The 24,594-nt window shown below is 33.9% G+C and overlaps 3 protein-coding genes across 3 annotated transcripts; all 3 read left to right on the forward strand.

Moving 5' to 3' along the window:
- The first annotated feature begins 4,908 nt into the window (after positions 1–4,908).
- LOC105319809 (ADP-ribosyl cyclase/cyclic ADP-ribose hydrolase 2) lies at positions 4,909–8,298 on the forward strand. The gene is made up of 8 exons (XM_034471893.2): positions 4,909–5,202; positions 5,971–6,100; positions 6,432–6,519; positions 6,918–7,063; positions 7,245–7,318; positions 7,615–7,707; positions 7,821–7,910; positions 8,012–8,298. Exons 1-8 carry the CDS (start codon positions 5,075–5,077, stop codon positions 8,157–8,159), a joined length of 897 nt encoding a protein of 298 aa, XP_034327784.1. The 5' UTR covers positions 4,909–5,074; the 3' UTR covers positions 8,160–8,298.
- Positions 8,299–10,664: 2,366 nt separating this feature from the next.
- Positions 10,665–15,443, forward strand: LOC136270604 (E3 ubiquitin-protein ligase TRIM56-like). Its single transcript, XM_066068780.1, has one exon. The coding sequence runs from the start codon at positions 11,252–11,254 to the stop codon at positions 13,268–13,270; it is 2,019 nt and encodes a 672-aa protein (XP_065924852.1). The 5' UTR covers positions 10,665–11,251; the 3' UTR covers positions 13,271–15,443.
- Positions 15,444–17,206: 1,763 nt separating this feature from the next.
- LOC105319792 (tetratricopeptide repeat protein 1) lies at positions 17,207–24,140 on the forward strand. Its single transcript, XM_034471889.2, has 5 exons — positions 17,207–17,596; positions 20,405–20,578; positions 20,890–21,075; positions 22,729–22,783; positions 23,483–24,140. Exons 1-5 carry the CDS (start codon positions 17,378–17,380, stop codon positions 23,611–23,613), a joined length of 765 nt encoding a protein of 254 aa, XP_034327780.2. The 5' UTR covers positions 17,207–17,377; the 3' UTR covers positions 23,614–24,140.
- The last annotated feature ends 454 nt before the right edge of the window (positions 24,141–24,594 follow it).

Consider the following 24,594-nt stretch of genomic DNA (forward strand, 5'->3'; position numbering starts at 1 on the left):
ACTCCTGTATAATGTATGCTATTTATGATAACCTGAAATATGAGCCTGCATAAGGAAATCATATATTTTGTAAAATTTCGATCTTCAAAGGACAACTAAACGGTAAGTTCCATTACTAAAAGAACATACACTTCTACCTATATTCATCTTTCTTACTTTGCGAAGGAAAACTTTAAGGTACTGAGTTGGTAAATCAAATCAAACAAGTTTTACGTATAATGCGCAGCGTGTACTAAATTTGTAACATTCTATTTTCTAGATACTGGTTTTCATTTCACAACAATCCTTAATATCCGCTTTCTCAACAAGGTTAAGGACCTCGTATTTTTCACAATGTCAGTTTTAGCGAAAGAATTGGGTGATGATTTTCTAAGTTGCGTTTTATGTCAGGAATTGCTTAAAGATCAAAGACTTTTGCCCTGCCTGCATTCCATTTGTAATGCATGTGCAAGTTTCCGGCTGGATAAAAGTGATAAGTTCATTACTTGCCCGATTTGTGAAGACATGGTGACCATTTGGAATGTCGAAAATACAAATCTAAATCCCTGGTTAAAGAATATCATAAGTGTTATCAAAATAACTCAAAACTCTGAAGGGAAATTCTGTTCTTTTTGTGAGTTGAAAGGTGGAAATCAAGAAGCTGTTGCAACATGCCTGACATGCTTTGACCTTTTATGCAAAACGTGCTGGGAAAGTCGACACACATTTACAACTTTGACAAAAGAACATCATGTGGTGTCTATTGAAGAAGCGCAGAGTGGATGTTATGATTCAGAGATAAGATCAAATCAAACTATTTGTTGTTCTGTCCACAAAAATGAGTATTACAAATTCTTTTGCAAGACCTGTGATGTCCCAATATGTCGAGATTGCACAGTTTTACAACACAGATCACACGACCACATTTCACCAAAAGACGCCCTAAAACATTCTGAACTGTGTTTACAGAAAGAAATAGACCGCGTTGAAAAGGGTATCAATCAACTGAAGATACAACAATCTGAACTTGATAAACAAGCGAATGATTCTGAAAACTGTGAAGAAAATTTAAGAATTCAAATTGAGACAACCTGTAACAGCATGATAAATAAAATCAGTGCTCAAAGGAGATCATTGGAAAAAAGTTTGACTCAGTCGCTTAAAAACCCTAAGGAAAAAACAAAATTAAAAACCGAACTGGCGAAAAACAAAATAAGACTACTCGAAAGGACCACATCGTTTTGTAAATTCTTGCTTAAATATGGAACAGACTTTGAAATACTGAGTCTGCAAAGTTTGGTTATGAGAAGGGTTAAACATACTTCAGTTAAATTTGATCAGTTCCCATCTTCAGAGTACAGAGTAACAATGCCAAGGTTATCTACAAGTTGGAAGGAACCGGATTTTAGATTGATTTTTGAAAATGGACTTAATACAGTGGAAAACGAAACATTACCAATGGAAACAAAAAGCGTACAGACAGATGAAGAAGAAAAGAACAAAACTGTAATGGGTATATCTCAAAGTGAAAATATTGATATTGGTATACAGTGCAACATCATAGAGCACGATATACTAAAGGGGGATAAAGCCGTACAAACTTGCCTGTATAGCGATATGGTTATACAATGTTCTTTGCTAGCAACTCGTTGCTTTGTTAATTTACACCAAACTCCAAAAATCAGTTGTTTATCATGGATGACTAATGACTCTTTTATTGCTGTTGACCAGTGTAATAGCAGTGTAAATCTGTGCTTTTTGGCGTTTTCTGGAAATGGTATGGTATTGGAAAACTGCATTGACTCAACAGTAACTAGCTGGTGTATAGCAGTAAGAACAGGGTCTTCAGAAATAATTGTTTTGGACCACAATTGGAGCAAAAAGAATTGTGTATCTAATGTCTCTGTCTTATTCGCTACTCCGCCACTTTTGAATCTCCTTGCCTGTACTACAAATTACGCCATTTCAGTCTTTTCGCATGGTATGACACTTTTAAAAAGGCTGGAGTTTACTGATACAAAAGGAAATCCCTTAGTTTTAAAAGATCCACGATTCGGTTGTATCTTTTCCTCAGGTAAATTTGCAGTGTCAGACTTTGACAATGACTTTGTTTTCATATTTGACGAAAACGCCCGATTGTTCCGCAAAGAATTCTGTTTTCCCGGTCCAATTGCCACTGACAAAGATGACCTGATCTACATTGCTGATTTTTACGAACATCGTATCATTGTGACAAATTTTGAAGGATCCCTCAGGAACACAATTACGTTGTTACCACATGTGTCTCATCCAAGAAGTATCTCCATCAGTTCTGACCACAAACTTGCTGTTGCTTTTAGAAACAGCGTTGCCTTATTTCAACTCAAGATTGAAAACGTTTCATGAAAACCAAATCTTACAGTAGTTTAAGACATACTCGTAAGGAAATAATATGAAATTAATGACTTCAGGACTCATACTTGTATTGGAAACAAGTTATCACAGAATTAACAACATAATAATCTGAATGCATATTACAAAACATTTTAAACTTATTGTACATTACATATATTACACTGACTTTGTTTTTAATGCTTCATTGATATTTACTATAAAATAGACCGAATTAGACCGAACTTGATATTTTGTGCTTAGTTCCGGGTGAATAGCTTGTAATCTTAACTCTTGAATAATTAGTAGTATCAAGTTTTTAGCATTTATTTTAAGTGATCTATCCACAGGCTTTCCTAATTATGTGTGAAACCAGTTTAGAATACTATGTTAGTTTAGTCCATTTTTTAATGAACAGTTCAAATGCAATAATTTAACTGCTCTGCTTCATGGACATCATGTCATAATGCATTTAGTAAGGTGAAAATGCTAAATTACTAAATAAAATCAACACTGATATAGAAAGTCAATTTCAACTAGGCCCAGAAAAATATTTCAGGTAATTTCGCTTATCTCCATTTTTTGAGAAATCATTACTTGATTATTTGCTTTTATAAATTTATTATTTTTTATAAAACTAGGTTGCACACCTGATTTCCAAAAGAAAGGAGATGGGTGAATAAGGCGCGTAAAATGCCCATACACAGTCAGACAAGCTACCGAAAAACTAAAATATCTGATTTTTTTTTTTAAAATCATTTAAAACAATATACATTTACCATATCATTGATTTTTAACATGTCCAACACTTGGAGTATGTTGACTCAGACAGGCATATACGTATCAAAACCTGCAAAAAGTGTCATTTTCTTATATAGAGTGGGTCTGTGCTCCATATTTTTCTCATAGTGTAAAGAAGGTCTGTTGGAAAACAAACCAATTTCCATCAACAAAAACGTGGAGAGAAGTCCCACTATACATTAAAAATATCATTTTGTATCCCAACAATTGAACGTTTTAAAAAAATAATACAAGTCCATAAATTCGTGGTCAAAGTCACACATAATATCTAAACCGCCTACTTTGTTGTGTCTTAATGGCTCAGCGGTTAGAGTACCTGACATAAGCTAACATTATATATCTAAGGTTTTTGTATGTTATGGGTTCGATACCGCAAAATATTTCTGGCAATATTTTTTTTCTTATCTTTTGTTAATTATATTATAAACTGAATATAGTTAGAAATTGTGCTTTTGCAAACTTGTATTATAATATATTTGAATAGAATAAATTGGGGAAAAATAAATTCAAAATTGTATTTCACTACTAAACCGGATGGGCATATGCGCCATCTTATTCCCCCATCTTCTTTCTTGCATCAGAAAAAGTTACTTTTTATGTCATCTGTTATTTATCATAGTATTCAGACACATATATAAAAATACAATTGCGTACATTGTTATTGCAACTTTAATACAAATCTTACACAAAACCATTTACATTTGCTAGTCATCTCGGCTACTTAGAACAGTTTTTATTAGCATTTATTAATATAACATTACAATTGTTATTTACAGCTGTTTTCTAACATACTAGTATATAACATATAGTATCTAACATACTAGTATATAAACAATTTTAGAACGATTGTTGAACAATACAACATGAAATGCATTCAGCTGTAAAGAATATTGGTCAAAATGCTGTCTTGTGAATTATTGCCCAATTTGTATTTTATATTGATGTATTTTATAAGTTAAAGATCAATAAACAAAAAAGATCAATAAATAAAATAACATTTGTTTATATTAGGTTATTCACCAACTGTTTTGCCTCATCTATCCTTTTAAAAATTAACCCCAAAAATATAAATTCATATGGGTAGCATTTCTATTCTTAACATTATATCATCAACTTTTTTGTTTCTTACTGTGAGGGGAATTTACTGAACAGTTTTTTACAATGTTAAAATCTGTATTTTGTTTTCTAATATCATTCAGTAAGTAGCTCTGGAAGCCCTATGAACTTTTTATAAATTTCATCATGAAACATTTTTGAGTTGGGTTTTTTAAAGAATCCATTATATTTATGTAACAAGGAAGTTAAAAATGCTTTAGGGCTCATTGAGTGTCTACACAATGTGCTGCACGACGCTTAGATAACGTAATATTTGTATTTACTACCATTGTTTGAATTTTTCCTATCCTGATTCCATTCAATCAGATAAGGGGGGAAATATCTCCACCTAAATCCTGCAAATGTAACTTATCGAAAAATCTTTCTTATTTATACCTTCGGTAAACAAACACTAGACAAGATGGTTTAAGTTAAAGCCATACATATTTATCTACTAGCATTTTTTCTGTTCATAAAATCTCATAGGTTATGGTTATTAACAATTGCAAATTGAAGCTTTTCATCATCTAAAGAATTTATTTCAATTCATTTTAAAATTGCGTACGTTACAAGTCAATAAAAGTCTTCTGCTTTTGCACAATGGCTAAGTAGAGCATGTCAGTGCGGTAACCCGACAGCAAGTTATCAAAGTTAAATCTGTAATCAGAAATCCTTTACCCGCGACCTGTTACGACCACTGCATACACACTCAGTACCGGCGTATCCAGACTTCCTACTGCGCTGTATGAACAAGGATAATTCCTCGGTAACCAGCCTTACACTGGAGCCGTTGAGGTTTAAGTCGAGAGAGGTCACGATTCTTTAGACAATGAATTATTGGATCCTTTCCGTCCTTTTCTTGCCTCACGTGTTCGCCCTTTCCCTCGTGGATCAGGAATTTGTAGGGAAATGTCTGTACTACCAGACCACCATCAACCCGCAGCCATTTGTTACTCAGTGAGTACTCCTTTATTATCTTTGAACGTAGAACCTTTCTATAGTTTTCTATATAAACGAAGTCGTTCCTTTTATTATAAACAAATGAATAACACTGCAACATGCCTTTTCTTTGCATTGTGCCAAATAAATAGTTTCGGTTTTTTGATAAATTTCTAAAAAGTATCATCATTTTCGTTTTCACTTTTAAAAACAATGAAATAAAGTAAAATAACTTCAATATATTTTACATGCAGTCATTTATAATGCACTTATATTGTCGGGTATACTTTTTGATACAATATGTTACCTTATTTCCTTCAGTGATTTAATTGCATATATCTTTATTAAATGTAAATCAAACTGTGCTCAAACTAGGTGAAAAAAAAAATCTACTGTGCATACTTTGTGGCTTGTCTTTAATATTTGTTATCATAGATCAAATAGCAAAGGAAAAGTATATTTCACCAGTGTAGAGTTACCATCGTGTGCGCATTTAACAAACCTTTGATATTTGGGATGATTTATTGCCTTTTTAAGACAAGACTTACATGTTATCGTCTTTACCCAATTTAAACTCTTCCTTTGGTGTATTCCAGTAACAGCTTTTTTCGTTTTTTAACCATTTTCGTGATGTGACACGATGGCCATTAACGCATTGATAATATAACTACAAGCACCTAAAGATTTTAACCGTCTACCTAACTATATTCGTAGTGATACTTTCAGCGTTTTTATCGGTATTTCATCTTAATACTATTGGTGTTCCTATCTTCATCTCATCTGCAGGAGAAAGAACTGTACCTTGCTCTGGGAGAGTTTCCGTGACGCCATTGCTTACCAGCCGGCATGTCACGTGCCGAGGGAAAGGTTTACTCAGTTTGTTAGAGACAGTCAGCACGCCATAGCAAGGGACAAGGTGCCACTACTACTCATAGAGCTATTATATAGTACCAAAATCTTACATTGTAAACTTTCCTACAATTCACAAAGCTTGATAAACTGAACTACATGAAACCTAAAGACACAGCCGAAAATAACTATTTGTACATGAAACTTAGAGACACAGCATAACAGAACTTTATGAAAACAAAAGACAGAGCATACGCAGCTTTATGAAATTCAAAGACTGAACGCTTATTTAAGGTCTTGCCAACAAATATCAAACATATTGAGGGAAGAAATATATTCATTTTATATCGTATCACAGAGCTTTCACTTAATGTCGTCTTTTGATTTAATTCCCTTAGTTCGTTTTCTGGGAAAATGTGTATGATATTGTGATGAGGTACTCAAACAGAGGGAGAAGGACCTTCTCAATCGCCGACACCCTTACAGGTGAATACATGACCTCGTCTATGACGCAACTACTTATACGTCGTCAAATGTACCTCTATCACTTAAAAATTGCAAAACATTGGTATAGACGATCTGCATTAACGAATAATATATATATATATATATATATATATATATATATATATATATATATATATATATATATATATATATATATATATATATAACCCTATATATATAACTACATGTAATACATTTAGAAGCTAAAAACAATTGTTCAAATAGTATCACATCCACAGAAGATATTAAAGCAGAAAACTTCAGGAGGACGGATATATTACGATAAAAATTCCTATCAAAATAGAACTGTTGTTGAGTGAAAAAAGAGCTCAGAAGGCATAAATCCATGTTTCTAGTTTCAAGAATTTTATCTTTAGGTTTCCTTGGCGATACTAAGTTTTGTGGAAGCAACAGTTCTGCTGATGGCGTAGAACAGGACCGCAGCAAGTGTCCCGGATATGACCAGACGCCGGAATGTCCGTGGTCGGCCGAGGCTGCTTTTTGGACGGAAGCTTCCGATTATGTAAATATATTTGTGTTATATATCCCATAAAGGATTATTGTACAACATAGGTAAATATGATCTGACTTTAACAGAAAACAAGATAATTCACAAAATTGTTCCTCAACCCAATTTTCAAGTTATCTTTTGATGAAATTTTCTTTCATATATAAATGTGAAATTTAATACAAATTTTCTTCAGTTTTCCAAGTCGGCTTATGGGGATATAGAACTTATGCTGAATGCCCGCTCAAACACACCTCTCACCAATGATTCGTAAGTCACTAGTTATAACTTCTGAAACACGTATCTTACCAATACGTAAGTTATGAGTCCTTCTCACCAAAGATTCGTTAGTTATTTGTTATAAAATCTGAAACACGTTTCGTGTAGATGCAAATATATTGTGGGTTATAAAACGTTCTTATCAATGACTTCTATACTATTGATATCTGAACAATGATATGTAAGTTGATAATCCTCCTTAAGTTATTTACATAAATCTTAATCAAGCCCTACGAATTATAACCAATCAATGATATCCCATTAATATCTTTAATTTGGAATTACAGATACTTCAGTCGATTTGAGTTGCCAAACCTTAAGGGTCCAAACGTGACATCTCTTCGTGTTCTCTTTGCCCTGAACTCCGCCTTACCGCCGAGGTTTGATTCGAACACGTTTTAAACATAACCTATTTTAAGTTTAAAACACAGATTGATTCTGTGAGGTGTAAATTCAGAATTATCTGTGTATAATCATGAGAAAATTTTTGTAGAGAGACTTGTTCAGGCTCATCAGTAGAACTGGTTAAAAGAACACTTGCACAACAAGGGGTCACGAACGTAACTTGCGAGGTTAATCCAAGGTGAGTTTTACAATTCTATTCTATTGAATAAAGAAGTTAAATTACATTTGTCTATTCATTCTATATACGCATTATACATACTGAATTCTCTTTTTTTCCAGTTCACTAAAGTTTCAGTTTTGTTCAGAGGATCCGAGGTTACCTTTCTGTACTAAGGATTGTGATTCTAGTAGCACGTGGTCTGTTCATGGTCACGTCATCACCTTGTGTTTTGCCATTGTCTTCTGTAAAATGCTATTCCTAATTTAGTATCATTAGTCTATTTGATTCAATATCAACATTATCTACTAATTGGAAGAAACCGGAAAAAATGAAATAATACTTCGAAATGAGTTAAATGCGTTTAAAAAAACCAAAATTTTAACAATAAAAACAAAAAGCACACAGACATATGAATTCATATCAAAGGTCAAGAATCAGTCGAATACTGTGGTTTCATCAATGTTCGTTAAATTCCAATTCTGTGGATTTCGTTATAAAGTTGATCCACAAAAATAAGTGTTCATTGAAGTGCAATTTTTATTAACATTTTGTATTGATATGGTCATTGGCCACGAATTTACGTATCCTTGAAACTGTGAGTTTCACTTTATCCACGAAAATTGATACCCTTGAATATTAATAAAACCACAGTATTATTTGTTGTTGACAAATGCTATTACAGTTTACATTTGTGTTCTTTGCCGTTTTCTGGAAATTACATTAATTGGAAAGCTTAAAGGATTTTACATTGGCCAGTTGGTGTACTAGTATTGCTAAAGAACAGAGTCTTCAGAAGTCATTTATTCGGACCGCGACTGGAAGCACAAGTGTGGTACTCTTAATGTGTCCATAATGTTTGATGATTCATCACAATCGATCAGCCAATCAATCTTGCCTGCATTTCGAAATATCCATAATATTAATCTACACAGGTGACAAAAGGGAATGTAAAAAGAATGACATGCATTGATATACAAGTAAAACAAATTCAGTGGATCCGATTTGGTTGCATTCTTTTCACCGGAGAGTTTGTCCTGACTTTAACAAAGGCTTTATTTACATCTTCAGTTAACACGCCAGATTATTCTCTTAAATAAGATGTTGCTTACAAAGATGACCTGACATACATTGCTCATTTCTACGAACATCGTGTCATTGTGACAAATTTTGAAGGATCCCTCAGAAACACAATTACTTTGTTACCTCATGTGTCTCATCCAAGAAGTATCTCAATCAGTTCTGACCACAAACTTGCTGTTGCTTTTGAAAAAAAAAGTATTTTTTTTTCACCTGAAGTAATCCAAGTATTGCACTACGTCACAACCAGATTTTACAATATTCGATTTTTACATTTTAAATATCTGGTATAGAATATTTTGCTCTTTGTCGCCATTGTAAACAATGTTGATTATAAAAAAAATAAATAGTACAGTGTTTTATGTAGTGAATGAGAGATAAAATGATTGAAGTTAAGTACAAACCCGATTATGTACAATGAAAAATAAAAAACGACATTTAGTAGGATCAAAATACACCGATTAACAAAGATGTCAGGTATGCTTCATAACACAACCATATGAAAACTATATGTATAGTTGTTAGCTATATATATATATATATATATATATATATATATATATATATATATATATATATATATATATATATATATATATATATATATATATATAAAACATTTGAATATTGATTTGTGGTATCATTTAATTCGTATAATCATAGCGTAATGACACTTACCACTTTGTGTGATTAACAAATGCATAATATACCGTTTAGGGAAAAATCTTTAAATAAGTTGTAAACGATCGCATTGTCGTAAATTCTAGCATCACACAGATCCCCGATATGTGATTTACAAAGCTTTATCATAACCAGACATATGATTGCATTGTCTTTGTTTTGTTTGACAAGTGGATGCCTCCTACCATTTTTTTTTCCTTTCTTATACTAAAACCAGTTAAATTGTAGAGACATAAGCTATTTGGTATTTAATTAATCGTTTATTAACTAATGTTTCAAGATTCCAACATTGTTGACACACTAAGCAAAAAATTATAACAAAGAAAGATTTTTGAATTTTAATTCAGGGATTACTTTGATTTGAGCTTTAATTTACCTAAAAAAATAATTATTTGAAAAAGAAAATAGGGAACGTTTTGCAAAAATATTATTGTCAAAACATTTTCAATAGCATACACATTTCTAAGAGGTGATAACAAAAGTCTAGCGGGTAAACATATAATTTTCTTATGTATTGTTGGAGTGCATATCTACATTGTATGATTTAAAACAAGGTTATCTATGATTGAGCCCATTTATTGCCGAGTATAGGACTACCTTAATGTCTGAAATCTGAAATGCTTGAGCATTGAATAGATATTTAATTTATTGAAGATATCTTGAAAACAATTTGCCGACATTTTTACTAATCAAGCGCGATTGACGTAAATATGGGTATAATTCATTCACTGATATACATCATTAATAGATACCACTTATATACAGGGGGAAATTGCAGTTTATATAAAGTAATAGAGATAACTTGCAAATGGAAAAATAGATGTTTACTTTGAGGCAGGATAGGGTGATGTAGTCTAAACATATCCACAACAATCCAGTCCTTTGAATTAACAGCAGCATATCTGTTTAACATGTGCATGTATAGAATTCTCTAATACTCTTTTCTGTTGACACCAATATCCAAATAAAAATTAAAAATCGTTTCTTTTATAAAAAAAAAATTAATTTAAAAAAAACTATGCAAAAAAATACAAGACATTAGACTAAGCTTTTTAAATTCAAAACAAAAAAAATACATATGACTTTTTGGAAAGTGTCTGTCATCCGCCATGTATAACTGTCTTACAAAATACCGGTACACCCCAATCAATAAATTAATATCATCAATATCAAATGACATATCAAATTTATTACTTTAATCTCTATTCCTGCTGAGTAGTGTTGATTTTTCCTTTGTACCTTGAACACGGAGATAACACCACTTTTCACCCCTGGTTAATGTATGCTATTTAGGATAACCTGATATATGAGTCTGCATTAGGAAATCATATATTTTGTAAAATTTCTATCTTCAAAGGACAACTAAACGGTGAGTTCCATTACTAAAAGAACATACACTTCTACCTATAGTTCATCTTTTTTACTTTGCGAAGGAAAATTTTAAGGTACTGAGTTGGTAAATCAAATCAAACAAGTTTTACGTATTAGGCGCTGTGTGTACTAATTTTGTAACATTCTTTTTTCTAGATACTGATTTTCATTTCACGACAATCCTTAATATCCGCTTTCTCAACAAGGCTAAGGACCTAGTATTTTTCACAATGTCAGTTTTAGCGAAAGAATTGGGTGATGATTTTCTATGTTGCGTTTTATGTCAGGAATTACTTAAAGTTCCAAGACTTTTGCCCTGCCTACATTCCATTTGTAGTTCATGTGCAAGTTTCAGGCTAGATAAAAGTGATAAGTTCATTAGCTGCCCGATATGTGAAGACATGGTGACCATTTCAAATTTTGAAAATATATATCCAAATCCCTGGTTAAAGAATATCATAAGTGTTATCAATATAACTCAAAACTCTGAAGGAAAATTCTGTTCCTTTTGTGAGTTGAAAGGTGGATATCAAGAAGCTGTTGCTACATGCCTGACATGCTTTGACCTTTTATGCAAAACGTGCTGGGAAAGTCGACACACATTTACAACTTTGACAAAAGATCATCATGTGGTCTCTATTGAAGAAGCGCAAAGTGGATGTTATGATTCGGAGATGAGATCAAATCAAACTATATGTTGTTCCGTCCACAAGAAGGAGTATTACAAATTCTTTTGCAAGACCTGTGATGTCCCAATATGTCGAGATTGCACAGTTTTACAACACAGATCACACGACCACATTTCACCAAAAGACGCCCTAAAATATTCTGAACTGTGTTTACAGAAAGAAATAGACCGCGTTGAAAAGGGTATTATTCAACTGAAGATACAACAATCTGAACTTGATAAACAATCAAAAGATTCTGAAAACTGTGAAGAAAATTTGAGAATTCAAATTGAGACAACCTGTAACAGCATGATAAATAAAATCAATGCTCAGAGGAGATCGTTGGAAAGAAGTTTGACTCAGTCGCTTAAAAACCCTAAGGAAAAAACTAAATTAAAAACCGAACTGGCGAAAAACAAAATAAGACTACTCGAAAGGACCACATCGTTTTGTAAATTCTTGCTTAAATATGGAACAGACTTTGAAATACTGAGTCTGCAAAGTTTAGTTATGAGAAGGGTTAAACATACTTCAGTTAAACTTGATCAGTGTCCATCTTCAGAAAACAGAGTAACAATGCCAAGGTTATCTACAAGTTGGAAGGAACCGGATTTTAAATTGATTTTTGAAAATGGACTTAATGCAGTGGAAAACGACACATTACCAATGGAAACAAAAAGCGTACAGACAGACGAAGAAGAAAAGAACAAAACTGTAATGGGTATATCTCAAAGTGATGTTGGTATACAGTGCAACATCATAGAGCGCGATATACTAAAGGGGGATAAAGCCGTACAAACTTGCCGGTATAGCGATATGATTATACAATGTTCTTTGCTAGCAACTCGTTGCTTTGTTAACTTACAAACTCCAAAAATCAGTTGTTTATCATGGATGACTAATGAATCTTTTATTGCTGTTGACCAGTGCAATAGCAATGTAAATTTGTGCTTTTTGGCGTTTTCTGGAAATGGTATGGTATTGGAAAACTGTATTAACTCAACAGTAACTAGCTGGTGTATAGCAATAAGAACAGGGTCTTCAGAAATAATTGTTTTGGACCACAATTGGAGCAAAAAGAATTGTGTATCTAATGTATCTGTCTTATTCGCTACTCCGCCACTTTCGAATCTCCTTGCCTGTACTACAAATTACGCCATTTCGGTCTTTTCGCATGGTATGACACTTTTAAAAAGGCTGGAGTTTACTGATACAAAAGGAAATCCCTTAGTTTTAAAAGATCCACGATTTGGTTGTATCTTTTCCTCTGGTAAATTTGCAGTGTCAGACTTCGACAATGACTTTGTTTTCATATTTGACGAAAACGCCCGATTGTTCCGCAAGGAATTTTGTTTTCCCGGTCCAATAGCCATTGACAAAGATGACCTGATCTACATTGCTGATTTTTACGAACATCGTGTCATTGTGACAAATTTTGAAGGATCCCTCAGGAACACAATTAATTTGTTACCTCATGTGTCTCATCCAAGAAGCATCTCCATCAGTTCTGACTACAAACTTGCTGTTGCTTTTAGAAACAGCGTTGCCCTATTCCAACTAAGAATAGAAAACGTTTCATAAATACATTGTAAAAATTGATTATTTCATATCATAATTGTACAAAAATGAAACTTATAATCATAGAATTAACAATATAAGATATTATGTCACTTAATAGTTTAAATACGTATATAAAAAAATGAGGATGCTACATAATATAAATTAATCTAATTTCAAATTGTGTTTTATATGTATTTTAATGCATGTTTTGTAATTGAAAACTGATTTAGTACCTACTAGAGGAAAATCAAACTGAGAGTTAATGTTCCCTTTAAGTCAATAAGATTGATTGTAACTGAACTACCCGCGAATTTGCTTTATCTATATGCAATGTTTTAACTGTCCTGGTACAATCACGTCATTTCATAATAATAGGTGTAAATAAATTTATATCACTCCATGAAATTATTTATGTTAAGGGGCATTTTTAACTAGGTCTTGAATATTTTATTTCAAGCGTTTTCGCTTACTGTAAATCGTATTACATTTGGCGTGCATTATATTTGGTGGAAAAAAGTTGATGAATTTATGCATTTATCGATGTACTTAATTTAGCGGAAACCGCATTACGCCAAAAACGTCAAATACAATACACAGCCAAATTTAATACGTTAACAGTATTTCAATCCTCTGAAAATGAATTTCTTGACTCCTTTCAAGTTTAAGTTCTTTAGAATGATAAATTGTAATTAAGAGGGTTGTGTGGTTATCAAATTAATCATTAAATATGTCTTTTAATGCGATTTTTAGCTATTAACATTTGTGTAGCATAAAACATGTCTTTGCAGAGATCCTCTTTTCAAAAAGAATAATGTATTTTAGAACTATCCACGACTCACACATCTCAATACAAAAACATATCTCTTGTTTCAGGGAAAAAACCTTTGACTTAAGGTTTTGTGTTAATTATCAGAGCCTTTAGAAGCATGCAAAATACAACTGTGTACATTCTTTTCATAACCTTTATTAGAAATTTTACACAAAACGTTTTTACATAAGCTAGTCTTTCCGGGCATTCAGGGCAGCTAACAGGATATCTGGTATAAAACATGATTGTAATTTTTTCCAAATTTCTCTATTGTTCAAACAATTTTAAGAATAAACTTTGAATATATGTGTAACGAATATTGGTCAAATTTTCACCTACATTGTATTTTTTAAAGTGCGTGCCATTTTATTTCGATGTTTTTTTTTGTCCATTCACTATCAATGGTAATGTAAATTTTGAAAATGCTTTAGACTTTTCAATTAGATTGACAATATATGTTAAAGACGTTTTCCATTATTATATTTAATCTCTTTGTAGGTCAAAGTGTTTTTGAATTATCTCAACAACAAAGTATGATTATATTATGTTAAAACCCAAGCGTTTTGTCTCAATGCTCATTTAATAACGTCACTTATAGAATATTTATGGTCAGTTTTCTATATCTATGGTCAGTAGTTCTATATGTTTGGTCCATATCTCTATATTTTTAACATTAAATGTTTATTTTTTAATATCGTCGATCCTATAACACCCCTGCGAGTGTGTTCGGAATGTTTTCTTTATCGTTGCTAAGTATTTTATATGTCTCTTAAATGTTGAATGTTAAATTGTTATAATGAAGGGAGAATTTTCCATAAAAGGCAGTCAATGTGACCGGATGTTGATTTCAAAAAGAGAAACAGTTAGATACCGTGGTCATCTCTACTACTACGCGTTTCTTTGAAAACAAGATATTTTTGCAAGATGTTTGCTCACGCATCCGAATTTTACATTCTATTTTGGGGGGTTTTTCATATAGAAGGCTAAAATTTAATACAAATTTTCATCAGTATTCCATGGCGGCTTATGGAAATATAGAACTAATATCAGATGCCCTCTCAAACTTACCTGTCACCAATGATTCGTAAGTTATTATTATCTCAAACACACCTGTCACCAATGATCCGTAAGTTATTATTATCTCAAACACACCTGTCATCAATAATCGTTAGTTATTATCTCAAATACACATGTCACCATTATCCGTAAGTTATTATTATCTCAAACACACGTCACCAATGATTCGTAAGTTATTATTATCTCAAACACACCTGTCATCAATGATTCGTAAGTTATTATTATCTCAAACACACCTGTCACCAATGATTCGTAAGTTATTATTATCTCAAACACACCTGTCACCAATGATTCGTAAGTTATTATTATCTCAAACACACCTGTCGTCAATGATTTCAAGAAATAATATTTCAAACAAATATATAACCAATGCGTATTTTTTGTAAGTTATTTCTCCTTATAACCATTGTGTCGTACGTTATGTCAGTCGTTCCAATGAGTTGTAAGTTATTAATCCCTCTTATCAATGAAACGTAGGTTTATAATCATTATGAGTTGTAGGTTATAAATCCTTCTTACCAATGAGTCCTAAGTTATTAAACCTTTTCTCCAATGACTCATGTTATTTACTTGAATCTTAAGCACTCCTTACTAGTTATAATCAATCAATCAATCAATCATATCTCAATAATCATAAAAGGTTAATCAATAGAACATACAGCTGTGTGCGATTCAGATTCTTATACTTTTGTCAATATAATGATGATGATGATGATGATGATGATGGTGGTGATGGTGGTGATGATTTTTTAGCTTGTAATTACAGATATTTTACTCTGTATGAGTTACCAAACCTTAAGGGTCCAAACGTGACATCTCTTCGTGTTATCTTTGCCCTGAACTCCGCTGTATCACCAAAGTTTGATTCGAACACGTTTTTAACGTTACCTCCTTTGATTTTGAAATACTCGTTGATTTTGTGAGGTGTAAAATTCAGACTTATCTGTGAATAATCATGAGGTACATTTTGTAAAGAGACTTGTTCAGGCTCATTGGTAGAACTGGTTAAAAGAACACTCGCCCAACAAGGGGTCACGGACGTAACCTGCGAGGTCAACCCAAGGTCAGTTTTAGAATTAACAATTCTTTGACTAAAAAAGTTACATTGAATTCGTGTTTTTTGTGTTTTGCCATCGTTTTCTGTAAAATGTTATTCCTAATAAAATTTTATTAGTATTCTAGTATTTGATTCATTCTTGTAATAGCCATTATTAAGCTTTTGTTGTAGAAAAGAATTTCAAGTGAACTGATTTAGCCAAATAATTTGATTACAGAGAAAAAGGAATCGGTTGGAATTTTTATATTGCACGTGTATTATAAAATTGTACTTTACTGCATCAAAGGCGGTGTGATCATAATCAATATAAGTGTCTTTTATTGGCGTGAAAACTTTTCACTTTTTCAATATCTTGTTATTCATTTTCTAAAGCGTGTCCGAATTGTTTGCCAGTATGTTGAAAACCGTTGAAAATACCGAAGACTTTTGTTTTAAGCTTAACTTGGGGATCTAATACGCTTTAAGTAGTTTACCATGTTGAATTTAAAAGAAAATAATTTTCCGCTGTTGATTTTACTATGTTGTTATTCCACTGACAGGTAGCAACATCATTGGGGGAGTGCACATTGTCGACCGCTTTTGTTTTTTTTATCGGCAATTGGTTCTTAAACTCAGAGAAAAATAAGATTTCCTTATCCAATGTTCCCTCTTATTATTTGTTGATGTATCATCGGGGTATATCAAAATCCCGTTGGAAAAAAAATCAAATTATGTTACTTAAGAGTATGCTTTAGTGGGAGACTTTTGGAATGATTAGATTTTTAGGGTAGGTCTCTCTAAACTCTGATATAATAATATGTTACGTACAAGTCTGTAGAAAAAACGTGTTGTTGATTGAATTTCATGAGAGACATAAACAACATTTATGTTATGTATTTTATTTTATGTCTCTGATTTCAATGATAATCATTTCTATACAAATATATTATTCCGGAACTAATATTTCCTAATTAAGGAGGTTTTAACGTTTATCAAAATCTTCCTCATTCAAGTGTTTATTACTATGTTGTTTTAGAATCGGGAACGTGAGACATGGAATGACAATGGAGCTGACGCAAGTCGGGAAAGTGAAAGAGGTGTTTATTTAGAAAAAGTATCAGAAATGTGATTTTTCTTTACTTAAACTAAAGCAATTATGAGGAGGTAATAATTCATCTGTAACACTAAAATTGGTCGCTTAGTTAAGATGGATTCTCCATCTGAAAAAGAGAATTTGAAATCAAGTGTCTCCGATGAAAAAGAGGATAAGTCTGAAAATGATCTACTAGCTTCAAAGGAGGGACATAAATTATCAAACAGTAAACATTCGTCGGATAGTGAATACGAATCGGCAGAAGAAGATCAAAACATCGTAGATGACGAGGGAGAGGAGATCGAAGAGATCCTTACAGAGGAGGTCAAAAAGGTTGGAATTATAGTCTGTCCCAAGATATTATTGTCGCACATTTTCTTAAATTATTCTATATTCAAAAATAACTCTAAGTTCAAACGATGTTCATTCAATAGTATGAAAAATTCCCAAGATTTCTCCTTTGATTTTCTCCTGGGTTAACGCCCCCTCTAGCTTGTCAGGTTCAATGCATTGCGGTTAAAAATAAATAGTCTACGGGTATTTTCCATTACCAAAGAGATGAAGGTAACGTAGATAAAAGTGTGAGTTTATTCCGAGTGACTTCCGAATGGAGAAAAGATGTAAACATTCCCCATTATAAATCTCGGTAAGAAATCGGTTTTTGTTCTTGACGTGAATTTTTCTGAGTGAAAAACGGTAATGTGTCAATGAAGATATCTTGAAAGTTTTCCCTTTCATCATTTCAAATGCACTTCTCTTGCGGGTATAGCAGCAATAATATCTTTGGACATACTAGAGAATGCATGTTGTAACAATACAGAGTTCCACAACACCTCCAGGGTCCTTTGAGTTCCGTCTTTATCAGCCCTTTGATTGTATTTTTGTGTATCATCATGATCATATACCTACAGGTTTGCATAGTCAATTATTAATTACCTTAGATTGGAATTATATTATTACTTATAAGGTTAGTTACTGACTCACTACGGAAATATATTGGGTTGATCAATCTCATAGATGGCGAGGCGAATCTATGAGATTGATCAACCCAATATATTTCCGTAGTGAGTCAGTAACTAACCTAATAAGTGTTTTGTTTTCTCGAGGACAATTAAGCGACATATTTATTCACAAATAGCGATGATTAAGGCACAGCCATATACAAGATGCCTAACATCTCGTCCAATTTAACTCATTTAAACTCTTCAAAATTTTCAATCTCACCTTTCAAATACTCTTTAAAAATCTTTGCTTCACCCATGTTTACCTACAATGTTTTGTTGCTATTCAATTTTAAATGTTTTCTCCCTTTTCTCTGCAGAGATTTGAGCAAATTTCGATGCTGCCATTTTGTTCTGCTCCAGACAAAACAATGTGACGTCAATATTCTAAGGGCAACTACTCTAATTTTAAAGAATTTCAAAGGGCAACTACTCCAAATACTTTAAGAACTTACGGCATGCGGTTTATGTATTAAATACTATGAAATGTCGAAATGAGTAAGCGAAGCGTTGACCAATGACGGCCATATTGCCTAATATTAATTCTCACAGAACAAATATAGAGATATATGAGGCAATCTCGTGCTATGTTTAAACCAATGAAAATGTGACATTTCAGTCCAAGGGAAAACAAATAGGATTATATCCTGAGTACCCAAACTCTGTCACCATAAGCAGAAAACATCCCGCTTTTCTGTGGGTTTTTTTTTTTTTTTTTAGTGGTTTGTGACAGTTGCAATCACTAGATATAACCTGAAAATTATAATTCATTAAATTATCAGCAAAAATAATTTTAATTTGATTAAAAATAAGCCCACCGAATATGACGTTTACCACACATGCTTATCATAACCTATGAACCTAACTCCATCACCCACGTCATGCTTTATGATATGCCAGGAAATGAAGACACTTTGACAATTTAGTTTAAACTCAATTTGTTAAAGTTGTGATACTGCAATTTATGATAAGTAAAAATGATGCATACAATTTAAATGGTATATAATTTCATCGAAATGAAAAGATTGCCAAAATAAAAAATGAGTCCCTGTACCAACAAACACAAAGACCTTTTCAGAATGTGTGGGTGTCATTTGGACTGAAAAAAATGTATTAATACATGTACCCTAAATCAAAAATGTATTACATGTGAAATGTTTAATCTTGACCTCTTTAAAAATGATTGATCAATGTTAATGATTGAATGGGCCCACTTGTCAGAGATATCGATGTTTTAGTGCTCCTGTGAAAAATTGTCAGCCGATTTAACGCAATTAATGGTGTATAGAATGAACAAGGTGTAATCTAAATATTTTTAACACGTTCTTGAATTAAATTGTTGCAAGTTGTTGACATTTGATTAAAGATATTTGAGATGCAAAATAATGACGTCATAACTGAGCTAATTTTCAAATGGCTAGGAGTTTCCCGAAAATGGCGGTGTTAAGGAAGTGAAGGAGTTAATGGGCTATGCGATGCATGTAAAACACTGAATAAAAAGTGAAAATCTTATAAATAAAATATGCCATGGTTTTGTTATTATATTCCCACAAGGGAAGTTATCTTACAGTATCCCAGAAATGTCCTCTTTATATTTTTTATATGAAATAACAACATCCAGTTAAGTTACAAAGTGAGCTTTTGTGTGGATTGGAGACAGGAAACTTCTGTATGTCATGTTGATAATTTTGTTTGTCTTGGTTGATCAAATTTTGTTGTACATTGTCCTCTGTTATGTCAACAAGAACTTGGTAATTAATGGATTGAAATAGTATGCTAAAATTATAAGGGGGTAGTCTCTGTAGTCTCTGTATTTTTCCATCAATAATGATAGGGAATCAATGAACAGTAGACTAGTTCTGAGAACATGTCACAAGTGAAGACTTCTCACAGGGAACCTCAGAAGAGCTGACCACTAGTATACCTAGTTTATCCTAAAATAGCTTACAGAACTGTCAGAATGTGACTATGTCTCAGGTACTCCGATGTTACAACAATTTCTGTAACTTCACAGGGCTCACAATAGATAAATGTAATATTTGTACAATTTAGGATATGTATGTCCATGGCGGACAAATGGGATGAAATGGGAGGCTCATACTTCTTACTGCAAGTTTATCTCCTTGTTTGGTTTTTTAAGGAAAGAAGAAGCGAAGCACAAGTACAGAAGGAGGAAGGGAATGATTTCTTCAAGAAGCAAGAATACGAATCGGCCATTAAGTCATACAGCCGTGCCCTCAAATTATGTCCAAAAGATTTTGTCAAGGACAGGGCCATTCTATTCTCTAACAGGGCAGCATGTCGGATGAAAAAGGTTAGCACAGATGAAAATCATAGATGTACTTTTGATATTTATTCATTCATTTAGAATACTGTTTACAAGGCTATTTTGTCCCAGGGGGTTTTTTCCCACCCTTCTTCACTTGCAATCAGTTTCACTTTGTGTTGAATTAGCCCAAACACAGTTGTGTTAAAAGAGAGGTAATTGAGACTTTTTAATTCGTCCAGTCTTATACTGGCCTGTTGACAATTGAAGTGAAAGGGGAAAAAATAAGATGAGGGAAAATATTTCCCTTTGTACAGTATTTGTTCTGCATATTTTGAACACACATATTTTTCAATTAGAGTGAGAATGAGGAAGCCATCTTAGACAGTAACAAAGCCTTGGAGCTTCACCCTCAATATCTGAAAGCGTTGCTGCGGCGGGCGGAGCTATATGAGAAGGTGGACAAACTGGAGGAGGCGCTAGCGGACTACCAGAAGGTGGTGGAGATGGACCCCTCACAACACCCAGCCCGGGCAGCATGTTTGGTAAGTCACAACACCCAGCCTGGGCAGCAAGTCTGGAAATTCACAACACCCAACCCTGGCAGCATGTCTGGTAAGTAACCATACCCAGCCCAGGCAGTATGTCTGGTAAGTCACAACACCCAGCCTGTGCAGCATGTCTGGTAAGTACAAGGGGGAATCTCCAACTGCTGTAACAATCAACTGGTTGGGTATACACATGGTTTCATCACAACACCCAGCCTGTGCAGCATGTCTGGTAAGTACAAGGGGGAATCTCCAACTGCTGTAACAATCAGCTGGTTGGGTATACACATGGTTTCATCACAACACCCAGCCCGGGCAGCATGTCTGGTAAGTACAAGGGGGAATCTCCAAGTCCTTATAACATTAGATGATGGGGGAAATGCATGGTTTCATCACAACACCCAACCAGGGCAGCATGTCTGGTAAGTAGAAGGGGGAATCTCCAACTGCTATAACAATCAGCTGGTTGGGTATACACATGGTTTCATCACAACACACAGCCCAGGCAGCTCTGGGAAGTAGTCAAAGGTTCTGGGAGGGTTGTATCTGGTGATCAGTCTAGGGGAGGGAGATAATCCGCCCAATACCCAGCCCAGGCAGCTAGTCTGCCAAGTATGTGTTTAAGAGTCTCTCAATTCTTAACCCATGGTGCCACATATGATAAGTCGGAATAGGGAGTGGAGAAGGTGGACAAACTGGAGGAGGCGCTAGCGGACTACCAGAAGGTGGTGGAGATGGACCCCTCACAACACCCAGCCCGGGCAGCATGTTTGGTAAGTCACAACACCCAGCCTGGGCAGCAAGTCTGGAAATTCACAACACCCAACCCTGGCAGCATGTCTGGTAAGTAACCATACCCAGCCCAGGCAGTATGTCTGGTAAGTCACAACACCCAGCCTGTGCAGCATGTCTGGTAAGTACAAGGGGGAATCTCCAACTGCTGTAACAATCAACTGGTTGGGTATACACATGGTTTCATCACAACACCCAGCCTGTGCAGCATGTCTGGTAAGTACAAGGGGGAATCTCCAACTGCTGTAACAATCAGCTGGTTGGGTATACACATGGTTTCATCACAACACCCAGCCCGGGCAGCATGTCTGGTAAGTACAAGGGGGAATCTCCAAGTCCTTATAACATTAGATGATGGGGGAAATGCATGGTTTCATCACAACACCCAACCAGGGCAGCATGTCTGGTAAGTAGAAGGGGGAATCTCCAACTGCTATAACAATCAGCTGGTTGGGTATACACATGGTTTCATCACAACACACAGCCCAGGCAGCTCTGGGAAGTAGTCAAAGGTTCTGGGAGGGTTGTATCTGGTGATCAGTCTAGGGGAGGGAGATAATCCGCCCAATACCCAGCCCAGGCAGCTAGTCTGCCAAGTATGTGTTTAAGAGTCTCACAATTCTTAACCCATGGTGCCACATATGATAAGTCGGAATAGGGAGTGGATGTTATATTAATCCTGGATGTCCTATTGCATTGTAAAATACACTTGTTTATTCTGTATATTTTGATATAAATGCATTACAGAACTGTAAAGCACAAAGCTATACCTAATTCACAAAAAGATGGTTTTTTAATTGTTTTTGGTCATTGGTTTATGGTCAGGGAACTTCTGAGGGATTCATTCTTGTTTTGCAGAGATTACCAGAGCAGATAAAAGAGAAAAACGAAAAGATGAAAGAAGAAATGATTGGTAATGAATTAGATAAAAATCATGAAAACTAAAGATTCATTTTGTATATTCTTGCCTATAGGTCAGATTTTAGGACAAGTAAAAAAAAAATCACAGTCCTACTGGCAGTAATTTTTTCACAGCATAGATGTAAACAAACAAAATAAATTCATTTTTTAACACTGATACATTTTCAACATTTGACTTATAATCCTAAATGCACAAATTTGAATTTAAGTATGATAGATGCACAAAAAATTGTTCTCTATAAAATAAAAATAAGGTTCATCATATTATCCCAAGACACCATTACAGACTGTGTTATACTGTCTGCAAAATTGGGTCTTGAAAGTCAAAATATTTACTGTTTCCCTGAAGAACTGTTATAGGTGGTGATCAAATATTTAGTGTATACAGGTAATTATTGTAAGATGGTGGCCTAAAGGGCGATCAATCACTCATATCTCAGGTCCAAGATGACACGTACCAGTATCTACCAACATGTTTACAGATATACTTACATCTGTCAGTCCTTTGATTAATTATTGGCCTATACAGATATACTTACATCTGTCAATCCTTTGATTAATTATTGGCCTATAACCAAGATGCATCAGTCTGCAGATAAGCATTAATGAGTTTAAATTCTTCTTTTAAATTGTTAAAAATATTTTTGAGATATTTCAGCAGTTACTCCATGTTACTTTCTCTTATTTTCAGGAAAACTGAAGGAGTTGGGTAACATGGTGCTTAAGCCCTTTGGACTCTCTACAGAAAATTTTCAGCTGAATCAGGACCCCAACTCGGGGGGCTACAATATCAACTTCAAGCAGGGCCCCTCTTCTTCCTGATGAATCGATAGAATGATCTTTGTACTGTTGAACAGAAATCCTAGTGCCCCGATCCTGATTGGGATCAATTTCATGATCATGATCATTTGTGAAGAATTTTTGACTTTCACAGAATTGACACTAATTGTATTTTCATTTGATTTTAAAATTTGTCTTTTTTATGCTTGGTTATTGATCAGCAACAGAATCTGAGAGACGTGTTGTTATTATGTACATATATGTGTATTTGGTGATTGTTAGAGTGACTGCTGAAAATTAATTCCTTTACTACGGTAATTCTATACAAACTTGAGTCTGCATTGTAGTGCATGTGTTACAGATGGTGTGAAAATCGTGATAATGATAGTGACAAAGCTGTTTGTGTATCCAATCACTGGAATGTTTGTGTAATCGAATGTTGTTTTGTAACTGGTCTGTATGTATGTTGTGGAAGTCAGCAGGTTATTACACCTGTCTTACGAGGAAATTGTTATCTATGTGTTTGTCGCATTTCTTCTCATGGAGAAATAAACAGTGGTATTTTATGATTCTGTATTTTTTCTTCTATGTTTGAAATCCTTTTTTTTTTTTGGGGGGGGGGGGGTAAAACTAAATGGGCTCTTTGTTCAATCAGATGTTGACACATTGGATTGTATGTCATTACATAGATTTCTTGTGAAACTTAACACCTGTTTGACTTGTTAATCAGTTGTCCGCTGCATCACCTCTGTCCCATTATGATGTTAATTAAATCCAACTCATTGCTATGTTGATCTGTGATATCATGAATATGATTGTACAGCGATTCCACTCTCATCAATAATTTGTTAATGTACATCTTTTTCAATGACTATCGTACAATTCAATTCTGATTTCAAAGAGTGGATCATCATTTTGGGCTACCAGTAGTTGAGATTATAATATGGGGGTTTATCCTTGGGAAATGCAGTGTATGATCCTTTCTAAGTACGGATACATTATTACCTCTGATGTCATTGTCAG

Source organism: Magallana gigas, chromosome 8 (assembly GCF_963853765.1).
Source record: "Magallana gigas chromosome 8, xbMagGiga1.1, whole genome shotgun sequence".
Taxonomy (NCBI): domain Eukaryota; kingdom Metazoa; phylum Mollusca; class Bivalvia; order Ostreida; family Ostreidae; genus Magallana; species Magallana gigas.